We start from the raw sequence: 12,028 nt of genomic DNA on the forward strand, positions 1-12,028 counted from the left end.
GCCTGGATGATGCAGAATTGCTCGGAGCAGTAAGCTTACTGTTTTCAGACAGTGTTAGCAGCATCAGCAAATACAACTGTGTCAGCCTCCCTTACTACAGGGCGTTAGTAACTGCACAGGGGAAACGATAAACAGTATATAAGATCTGATATCTTGATGATGGCTTAAACAGATACTGATGGACAGATCTGCTGTTTGATGTTTTCTTCACTAGTCCTGAAGATGCTGAGAGAGAGAGATGGCTGTGACAATCTTTTGTAAGACAGGAAATGCAATCTTTGGGGGTTTCTGGAAATAGAGAGGTCATGCAGTCTGGAACCTGTGAGCCTTTTCAATCTCTAAGTCATCAGGTATGACCTCATGCATTATGATAATAATTTTAGAATGTAGGGTTGTTGATTTTTTCTGGTTATTAGTCATTTAGAATATATTAATCAATGTAATTGTTTATTGTCAGATTTTCCTTAGGATATTTGAACAAGTAATATTTATAGTAATCGTCACTAGCTAAACAATATGAATTTTAGAAGTGTGTGTGTGTATGTGTGTGTTTAGCTTTTTTTGGGACATGGAGAGTAAGGGAAGAGAGTCTTTGTGTATGATTAAAAGCAAGGCTTTGGATGTTGCAGGTTTTCCCAGAGTAAGCCTGACTAAACTCGAACTGCATCTTTTATTTTATCTTTTATTTAGAACGATGAAAGTGGAATACATTGATCAAACTGATAAGGATATATCATAACTAGCTGCTTATAGATTGTGACATATTGCAATTTTTTTTTTTTACCTGGAATTTCTTCTGCCTGGAAATAGATGTTGCTTCCTTCACAACATGTAGTAACATAGCTATAAAAGTTTGATAAGTAGAATTATGTCTTTCAGTACCGAGGATATAAGCTAATTTACTGAAATTTATATCGCAGTATCTGAGTCGTTTTAAAAGGCACTGGTTTAAATCCTTTCTCCAATACACTGAAATATTAATGTCTTGGTGCTCTTAATATAGATAGCTGCTAAGTCATTGCTTATGAATGAAAGCAGACTATAAATCTGTTTCGCACAAAGAAAGTGTGTGACATTTAGGCTTGTTTAAGATTTTTTGACCCAGAGAGATTTGGTATTTGCTTACTTTCATTTTCAGAGTGAAAAGACCTGACCACATTAAACAGGCTAACTACAAAGAGTAGAGAATCATCACAGCAAAGGATTTGAATGTATATATCCATTTTCTCCTGAAACTCTGCCGTTTATTTTAAAATATGTTTACCTGTCATGTTATAATGCACTTAACTTCAGTTTGTTATAGCATGTCCTCAGAATTACGTACTTGAACAGGAAACTGTACCTGTGTTTGCCATTCAGATTTTGAAGGAAATATATATATTTTTTATACTGCACATACCATTGCCCCAATTTTAGAGAACTTGCCAGATACTTGGCCAGATACTCTCTATTAAATGAGCAAAAAGAGATAAAATGTTTCTGCATTTCTCGACAGAAAGATAGTTTTGTCTTCATGATTATGTAGCATGATTAGAATTTAATGCCTCATCAGGGTGAAATGATATGGTACTAAAAATGAATATACTAACAAAGAACTGAAGTAAAAGTCTGCAACAGTAAATTGATTCAGTTAAGGGGTCAGTTCTCCTTTTTAATTAAAAACACATTGAAAGAATTCTACCTACTGATATTGGCTTCAATTTATATGTTGTTCAGGCTACTTAGCCAGCTTATATTCTTATTAGTAGGGAAGATTGCCATATTATTAAGCTTGATTAGCTTTGGAATGATTTGAATATACCTTTCAGTTGCTACAAAACCTGTTTAATCTGTTAGAATTTATTTCCAGTATTTGCATGTATTAGTCACCATGAGTACATTCTGTTTCTTGGCATTGCTTTGGGATTCCTCTAGATATTGGTTTCACAGCATTTTGTTATTTTTCACTGTATTTATGACCTTTTCAAAAGAAAAAAATAAACCATAAGGATTTTTGATTAATTTCTTTTAGTGTCAATTAAATGAAGATAATTTTTGTAAGGTGAAAAAAACTACTGTCTTAGACTTGTCATTTCAGTTACAAATTGGAGAGAAATTTCTCTTGTTTCCATATCAAAATACATTACATTAAAAAGTAAAGACTGGTTGGATTGTAGCAGACATTTAAATGTAATGTGAACATTTGTTCCTGTGCTGCAAGCTGATCTTGACCTTGTGAGTGGTGAAACTGGTTGTAAACCTGTCCAGTAATGGCTGGTCACCTTTTTACAATGGTTGCCTCAGTTGTACTATTTTATACCTGCGTTTCGTTGCACATCATAAAGGTTTCTAAAGATAAGCTGTCCATAAGAAAGTGTTTGAGTAATTCTTCAATTTGATAAACATTATATGAAAGGTGACCATTTGCAAGATACAGTATTTGATGTTGTGAGAATACAGAAAAATGAAAAGATATTTCCTGCTCTCAGTAAGCTTATGAGCAAATGTGCACGGTGAGGTATGCTTATATTTTGAACTGATTTTTCTAAGATGATGTGCTACAACCATCTATAAACTGATGTTCAAGCCTGGAATGAGTTACATACAACTCTTTTTTTCTTATGTAAGTTTCTTAGTATTACAGAAATAAGAGGCTGGAGCAAATTATATAATAAATCATTTCATACTTTTATTACAACTGCATTAAATTCTCCTAGTATGCCCAATTTGTTGTGCCAAGGCATTATAAACTATGAATCAAGAAAATAGCTTTGAATGTTTTATAAGACAGAGTTGTCAGTTTATTTTGAGAGTGAAGGAGGACCTACTCCACTGTCAGGAGGCAAAAACAGGGACCACAAAAATCAGCTCGAAACAGGGACAGCCAAGCTACTCTAATTCTAGGCTTCTTCTTGTTAGCTGCAGTCCAATCAATTCCCACTCATGGTGACCTGGATAAATATTGGGGAAGGGGGTTTTGATCTCATAGGGATTACATTTGGAAATAAAGAGTAGCGAGTGTGGGATTGTCTGATGCTAACTAGGTTATTTAGGAAAGTCTTTTGAATAAAATGAGGGAAATAGGATTCACCTCAGGCTCTGAAAAAAGGGACTGGGAGGAGTTATGGAAGTAGCCTTAGCTAGCTGGCTGCTTAAGAGCCAGGCACTATTATCTACTCTTTTTGCACCAGTATGCTGGTTGAAGCCACAGGGGGATGGGTCGAGCAGATACAAAGTCCTTGTTTTCCCAGAATCCCAACCTGGGGGATGTTGCCCAATAGTGCCTCCAACATACCTGGTATCTCATTAGAGCAATAGAAAGTTGATTTGCAATTTCTTCAGGTTTGTAACTGCTGGCTGAACTAAGAGGCTTATAGTATGGTCTTTAAGCATATGGAGTTTAGAGCCCTAGTGACTGGGTTCAAACCTTGGCTGTACCACTTACTAGCCTTATGATCTTGGGGAAGTTACTTAACCATTCTGGGGTTCAGTTTCCTCATTAATATAGGGATAACAATATTATCTACCTCAAAGAGTTGTAAAAATTAAATGAGTTAATGTCTATAAAACATTTACAAGAGTCCCTAGCATATAGCAAGCACCGTATTTATGGACGGAAACTCTGGTGGCATAGTGGTTAAGAGCTACAGCTGCTAACCAAAAGGTCAGCAGTTCAGATTCACTGGGCACTCCTTAGAAACCCTATGGGGCAGTTCTACTGTGTCCCATAGGTTCACCATGAGTCGGAATCAACTCAATGGCAGAAGGTTTCGTTTGATTGGTATTTATTGACAGACATTATTATATACATTCTAAGAGCTAGAATGGGCTATGTTATGCAGGCTTTGATACGGGTTGTCATGCAGTTTAGTTTTGTTCCTCTTCCTCACTCCTCTTATTAAATAAGAAATTGAACCAAAAGCATGTGCTATACTTAAATAAAGCTGGTGACAAAAATACAAAGAAAAATATGTTACCTCTGATTAAATTTTTAAATTTGCTGACAATAAGAATTGGGACTTGATGAAAACATTTTATGTTGAAAGTTTTTTTTGCATCTGCTTACTTGCCTGATTTAAAGATCTACTGTATTCGGATTCTATGTGTATAGGTCCTTTGCTTTTCTATATTATACAAACAACTTCATTCATGACAGAAAGATTATTATAAGTTTGGACAAATTTTATTAGCAGTGTCAAGCCTTTCTTGGTTATGGTTTAAGATTAAAGTTAAGGGGTAAAAATCAAGATATAAAGAAAATAATAGGGGCAGGTCACATAGTTTAGATTTAATGGTCTGATCTATTTTATTAAGCGTCAGAAATGTCCAGGACAAAAAATTTCACTGACACAAATTCTGTTTTAATTAGTATTTTTATTCTAGATGAAGGACTAAAATGAAATAGGTTATGAATGCAATACTGTATATATGACTAGAACAATTCAAGTCCCTATTTGATAGGATATAAAATTTTGAATCCCTGGTGATTATAAATGTAAAAAAATCTGTCTGCTTAAAAATTGTCAGTAAATTCTAAGTGCAAATGAGTAATTTGATATTTGGATGAAATGTAAATGCTTAAGTGTTACATTTTGTGACATCTCTGAAATTCAATTCTCTTCTCTTGAGCAATTTTCTCAACCTGGAGCTCTTTCCCAGACATTAGCACAGGGCCAGCTGAACTTCAGGATGATGAAATTTGCTAAAACAAACAAACTACACAACTACCTACAACGTGGTAGTAAGTACAGTACGGACCAAGGGTACGAAAGCCAATGTAGATCCCTGCCTGTAGAACGTTGCAGATAGTGGATCACGAACATTAAATACAAGTAAGCATCGCAGAGCTTTAAAAAAGAGATGAAAGAGGTACAAATTATTTTGTTGAGGTTTAGTGGACAGAATACTTCAAGCTGAGTGGGGAGATGAGAGGGCAGGCTAGTTGGGAAATCAGGGAAGCATGAAAAAGTTAACATATGAGGTAGGCCTTGAAGACTGACAAGATGGGGAAAGGCCGTTTCAGGAGAGGAAACAACATGAGTAAAGGTAGGAAGACAAAAAGCAAATAGTATAGCCTAGCGGAAAGATTTGTGGGGACCACACAGTGTAGAGTCTTAAATGTTAGATTACGATTTCTAAACTGTGAATATTTCTACTTATTCCTGGGGAAAGTTAAAAGAAAAAACAAAAGAGCAGTACCTATATTTTGAAGTCATTTTCAGAGCTCTAACCCTCTTGAGACTTTGAAAATGAAATTAAATTCCTGAGTAGATTTAGTAGTTAGTAGACAAGTAGGGGGTAGAAACAAATGAAAGATTTTAATAAAATTCCCTATCAAAATTGCATGTGAGAGCATTTCTCAGCCTATCCCCAACCACTTGAAAGTCCTAGATTTCAGATCCTAAGAGACCTCCTGCTTGTCCCTGATGTAAACTCTATTTTATTGGTTGGTAATCTGATTTAGCTTTGGCTTTGCTTTTGACATTTCCTAGACCAAGGACAATCTAGTGGGTCATTTTAAGACAATGAATACTCCTGTCACTATGGTGAAGTTTTGGATAAGAAGGATTTTACCTTAGAGAAAATTGGAAATAGAAATTGTTATTTCTAATCATGGAAGTCACTTGGATGTTTTAGCTTGCTCTTTGTTCATTTAGAAATGATAAAGTAGCTGTCATTGCTTAATACCTTTAACACCACTTTTAAATCTTCTATCCATACACTAGAGGCATTTCAGTATTGCCTGGGGTTAGTAAAAAAGCTGGGTAACGTCCAAGAGCAGATTTCCTTTAGATATGACAGCTGGGATGTGACTTTTGGCATCAGACCCAGGAAGATGTCATTCGTGCATGGGAATTGTGAAAACATTGGAGCCTAGTACTCTCATTTAGTACATGATCCCTATAAAGTGTGTCACAAGTAAAACTCTTAGAATTCCACAAGGGAAAGTTAAAATGAAACCAGACACAGGTGCACTTCTGACTCTACTTTTGGACCAATAGAAGGCTCATATAATTGAAAATGATTTGCTTCTTCCTGTAGAAGTCTGCAATTATTTGAAAGCCCTATTTTCCAAAAACGCTTGTGAGATTGTTCTTATTAGTAATTGTGATGTCACAATGCCTGGGAAAGAGTCATGCCTGTGGTAGGGGTTTAACATATTTTCAGAACTTATTTTAGAATCAAAGATCCATTTCTGGGAGAAAACTTGGAGAGCATTGAGCCTTGAGTTGCTTTAAAACTTTTAAACATTTCCTTTCTTTTTATTGTTTTATTTCTCAAAAAAGCAGATAAAAGATGTTTAGGGAAAAGTGATTCTTTCTTCACTTGAAGCCTTTTAAAAATGATGGTCCAGGACTATAAGAGGAATATGTTAAAAAGATAACTGAATATTCCTTCACCAAACTCTTCTTTCTAAAAAGCAATATAGAACCTGGCTCCAGTGAAGTATCCCTACTTCTCACTTATTTACTATCTCTTTATCTGACGTTTTGCATTTATGACAACAGTAAAAAATCTACTCCCGTTACTGCTAGACATATGTCATTAATGTGCGAAATAGCCATTTTACGCATTAACTACTTACATCTGGCAGTAATGAACACTGAGGTGTGAGGCAAGAGTAACAGTGGCTATGAAGGTTAAGGTTATGTGTCAACTTGGCTGGGCTGTGATTCTCAGTGGTTTGGAAGTTATATAATGATGTAATTTGGCATTTATGTAATGATGTAATTTGGCAGTTTTGTGATGATGTAGTCATCCTACATTTTGTGATCTGATGTTGTCATCCACCATTTTCACGTAACACCAATTTTTGCATAATGACTTGGTCTTTGGAGCCTAACCATTCTGATAAGTGAGGGATGGGCGTATATTGAAAAATGTGCTGCATATAAATGTATGCCATCTATTCTTACCCATTTTTTTATTTTTAAAATTCAATTCAATCTCATAAAAATTTATTGAGTGTCTCATCAAATATGGCAGAGGTAGTATAATGGTATTTAAGAGTTAGGGCTTTAGAACTGGATCCCCTGGTTTGGGTTCTACATCTTCCCCTTTAACGGCAACTTTTATCTTAGGATAGTTACTTAATCTCTCTTTTCCTCAGTTTTATCATCTGTAAACTAAGGATACTAATATACTAACCTCTGTAGCTGTTATGAGAATTTAATGCATCAATACAAGTAAAGCGCTTGCAGAGTTCCTGGGTGGTGCTAACTGACTGAAAACCCTGTGGAGCATAGTTCTACTCTGACACACATGGGGTAATGAGTTGGAATCGGCTCAACAGCAACCGAAACTGGAAAGTGCTTGCAACAGTGCCTGGCTTAATAAATGTTAACTATTATTATTCCTATAGGGTCGCCTTGAGTTGGAATAGACTCGACAGCCATGGATTTGGTTTTTTGGTATTATTATTCTGCCATACTGTATTAAACAAAGTTGAGGAGAAAAGCTATAAAAGATATAAAACATTCCCTCAAGTAACTTCAATATAATATGCTTAAAGTATTTGTATATATATGTATAAACCCAGTGCTGTCGAGTCGATTCCGACTCATAGCGACCCTATAACACAGAGTAGAACTGCCCCATAGAGTTTCCAAGGAGATTTTTGGTATATATGTATATATATACCAAAAAATCCGTTGTCCTTGAATCGAATCCGACACACAGTGACCCTATAGGACAGAATAGGGTTTCCAAGGAGCCCCTGGTGGATTCGAACTGCCGACCTTCTGGTTAGCACCCATAGTTCTTAACCACTACACCACCAGGGTTTCCCTGTTGTTGTTGTAGTTAGGTGGCATCGAGTTGGTTCTAACTCATAGTGACCCTATGTACAACAGAACAAAACACTGCCCAGTCCTGCGCCATCCTCACAATTGTTGCTATGCTTCAGCCCATTGTTATAGGCACTGTGTCAGTCCATCTCGTTGAGGGTCTTCCTCTTTTTCACTGACCCTCTACTTTACCAAGCATGATGTCCTTCTCCAGGGACTGATCCCTCCTGATAACATGTCCAAAGCACATGAGAAGTCTCACCATCCTTGCTTCTAAGGAGCACTCTAGTTGCACTTCTCCTAAGACAGATTTGTTCATTCTTTTGGCAGTCCATAGTATACTTAGTATTCTTTGCCAACACCACAATTCAAAGGCATGAATTCTTCTTCGGTCTTCCTTATTTATTGTCCAGCTTTTGCATGCATATGAGGCCATCAAAAACACCATGGCTTGGGTCAGGCGTACCTTAGTTTTCAAGGTGACATCTTTGTTTTAACACTTTAAAGAGATCTCTTGTAGCCAATTTGTCCAATGCAATGTGTCTTTTGATTTCTTGACTGCTGCTTCCATGGATGTTGATTGTGAATCCAAGTAAAATGAAATCCTTGGCAAACTCAATCTCTTCTCTGTTTATCATGATGTTGCTTATTGGTCCAGTTGTCAGGATTTTCGTTTTCTTTAAGTTTGAGGTGTAATCCATAATGAAGGATGTGGTATTTGATCATCGTTAGTAAGTGCTTCAAGTCCTCTTCACTTTCAGTAAGTAAGGTTGTGTCATCTGCATAACGCAGGTTGTTAATGAGTTTTTCTCCAATCCTGATGCACCGTTCTTCTTCTTATAGTCCAGTTTCTCAGGTTATTTGCTCAGCACACAGATTGAATAGGTATGGTGAAAAGATACAACCCTGATGTACACCTTTCCTGATTTTAAACCATGCAGTATCCCCTTGTTCTGTTCGAACTACTGCCTCTTGATTCACGTACAGATTCCTCATGAGTGCAATTAAGTGTACTGTAATTCTCATTCTCCACAATTATCCATAATTTGTTATGATCCACACAGTCCAATGCCTTAGCATAGTCCATAAAACACAGGTAAACATCTTTTTGGTATTCTCTGCTTTCAGCCAGGATCCATCTGACATCAGCAATGATATCCCTGGTTCCACGTCCTCTTCTAAATCTGGCTTGAATTTCTGGCTGTACCCTGTCGATATACTGCTGCAGCTGCTTTTGAATGATCTCCAGCAAAATTTTGCTTGCTTGTGATATTAGTGATATTATTCCTTAGTTTCTCCATTTAGTTGGATCACCTTTCTTGGGAATAGGCATAAATGTGGATCTCTTCCAGTCGGTTGGCCAGGTATCTGTCTTCCAAATTTCTTGGCATAAATGAGTCAGCACTTCCAATGCTGCATCCATTTGTTGAAACATCTCAACTGGTATTCTCTCAATTCCTGGAGCCTTGTTTTACGTCAGTGCTTTCAGTGCAGTTTGAACTCCTTCAGTACCATTGGTTCCTGATCATATGTTACTTACTGAAATGGTTGAACGTTGACCAATTCTTTTTGGTACAGTGACTCTGTGTATTCCTTCCATCTTCTTTTGATGCTTCCTGAGTCTTTTAATATTTTCCCTGTAGAATCCTTCAGTATAGGAACTCAAGGCTTGATTTTTTCTTCAGTTCTTTCAGCTTGAGAAATGCTGAGTGTGTTCTTCCCTTTTGGTTTTCTATTTCCAGGTCTTTTCACATGTCTTCGTAATAATTTACTTTGCCTTCTTGAGTTGCCCTTTGAAATCTTCTGTTCAGCTCTTTTACTTCATAATTTTTTCCTTTTGCTTTAGCTACTCAAAATTCAAGAGCAAGTTTCAGAGTCTGTTTGACATCAGTTTTGGTCTTTTCTTTCTTTCCTGTCTTTTTAATGACCTCTTGTTTTCTTCATGAATGATGTCCTTGATGGCATTCCACAACTCGTCTGGTCTTATGTCATTAGTGTTCAACGTGTCAAGTCTATTCTTGAGATGGTCTCTAAATTCAGGTGGGATATACTCCAGGTTGTACTTTGGCTCTCGTCGACTTGTTCTAATTTTCTTCAGTTTCAGCTTGAACTTGCATAGGAGTAACCGGTGGTCTGATCCACAGTCAGCCCCTGGCCTTGTTCTGACTGATGATGTTGAGCTTTTCTATCATCTCTTTCCACAGATGTAGTTGATTTGATTCCTGCGTATTCCATCTGGTGAGGTTCGAGTGTATAGCCACCATTTATATTGGTGAAAAAAAGTATTTGCAATGAAGAAGTCATTGGTCTTGCAAAATTCCGTCGTGCAATCTCCTGTATCGTTTCTATCACCAAGGCCATATTTTCCAACTATGGATCCTTCTTCTTTGTTTCCAACTTTTGCAGTCCAGTCACCAGTAATTACCAGTGCATCCTGATTGCATGTTTGATCAATTTCACACTGCAGAAGTTGGTAAAAATCTTTGATTTCTTCATTTTTGGCTTCAGTGGTTGGTGTGTAAATTTGAATAATAGTTGTATTAACTGGTCTTCCTTGTAGGTATATGGACATCATTCTGTCACTGACAGCATTGTACTTCAGGATAGATCTTGACATGTTCTTTTTGACAATGGATGTGATGCCATTCCTCTTCAAGTTGTCATTTCCAGCATAGTAGACCATATGATTGTCTGATTTGCAATGGCCAATACCAGTACATTTCAGCTCACTAATGCCTAGGATATTGATGTTTATGCATTCCATTTCATTTTTTTTAATTAACTTTTATTAAGCTTCAAGTGAACATTTACAAATCCAATCAGTCTGTCACATGTAAGTTTACATACATCTTACTCCCTTCTCCCACTTGCTCTCCCCCTATTGAGTCAGCCCTTTCAGTCCCTCGTTTCGTGCCAATTTTGCCAGCTTCCCTCTCTCTCTATCTTCCCATCCCTCCTCCAGTCAAGAGTTGCCCACACACTCTCCAGTGTCCACCTGATTTAATTAGCTCACTCTTTATCAGCAGCTCTCTCCCCCCCGCTGACCAGTCCCTTTCATGTCTGATGAGTTGTCTTCAGGGATGGTTCCTGTCCTGTGCCAACAGAAGGTCTGGGGAGCATTGCCGCCGGGATTTCTCTAGTCGCAGTCAGACCATTAAGTATGGTCTTTTTATGAGAATTTGGGGTCTGCATCCCACTGATCTCCTGGTCCCTCAGGAGTTCTCTGTTGTGCTCCCTGACAGGGCAGTCATCGATTGTGGCCGGGCACCAACTAGTTCTTCTGGTCTCAGGATGATGTAGGTCTCTGGTTCATGTGGCCCTTTCTGTCTCTTGGGCTCTTAGTTGTCGTGTGACCTTGGTGTTCTTCATTTTCCTTTGCTCCAGGTGGGTTGAGACCAATTGATGCATCTTAGATGGCCGCTTGTTCGCATTTAAGACCCCAGACGCCACATTTCAAAGTGGGATGCAGAATGTTTTCATAATAGAATTATTTTGCCAATTGACTTAGAAGTCCCCTCAAACCATGTTCCCCAGACCCCCGCCCCTACTCCGCTGACCTTTGAAGCATTCATTTTATCCCGGAAACCTCTTTGCTTTTAGTACAGTCCAATTGAGCTGACCTTCCATGTATTGAGAGTTGTCTTTCCCTTCACCCAAAGCAGTTCTTATCTACTAATTAATCAATAAAAAACCCTCTCCCTCCCTCCCTCCCTCCCCCCTTTGTAACCACAAAAGTATGTGTTCTTCTCAGGTTTACTATTTCTCAAGATCTTATAATAGTGGTCTTATACAATATTTGTCCTTTTGCCTCTGACTCATTTCACTCAGCATAATGCCTTCCAGATTCCTCCATGTTATGAAATGTTTCAGAGATTCGTCACTGTTCTTCATCGATGCATAGTATTCCATTGTGTGAATATACCACAATTTATTTACCCATTCACCCGTTGAGGGACACCTTGGTTGCTTCCAGCTTTTTGCTATTGTAAACAGAGCTGCAATAAACATGGGTGTGCATATATCTGTTTGTGTGAAGGCTCTTGTATCTCTAGGGTATATTCGGAGGAGTCGGATTTCTGGGTTGTATGGTAGTTCTATTTCTAACTGTTTAAGATAACGCCAGATGGATTTCCAAAGTGGTTCTACCATTTTACATTCCCACCAGCAGTGTATGAGAGTTCCAATCTCTCCGCAGCCTCTCCAACATTTATTATTTTGTGTTTTTTGGATTAATGCCAGTCTAGTTGGTGTGAGATGGAATC

General features: G+C 37.6%; 1 protein-coding gene across 1 annotated transcript in view; it reads left to right on the forward strand.

Annotated features, from left to right (window-relative positions):
• The first annotated feature begins 219 nt into the window (after window positions 1–219).
• Window positions 220–12,028, forward strand: part of SLC4A10 (solute carrier family 4 member 10) — a 234,851-nt gene continuing 223,042 nt past the window's right edge. The window contains exon 1 of the mRNA XM_049888826.1: window positions 220–350. Within this exon, the coding sequence (XP_049744783.1) occupies window positions 270–350 (81 nt within the window). The 5' untranslated portion in view covers window positions 220–269. The remainder of the gene's footprint in view (window positions 351–12,028) is intronic.

This window comes from Elephas maximus, chromosome 6, assembly GCF_024166365.1.
Source record: "Elephas maximus indicus isolate mEleMax1 chromosome 6, mEleMax1 primary haplotype, whole genome shotgun sequence".
Taxonomy (NCBI): domain Eukaryota; kingdom Metazoa; phylum Chordata; class Mammalia; order Proboscidea; family Elephantidae; genus Elephas; species Elephas maximus.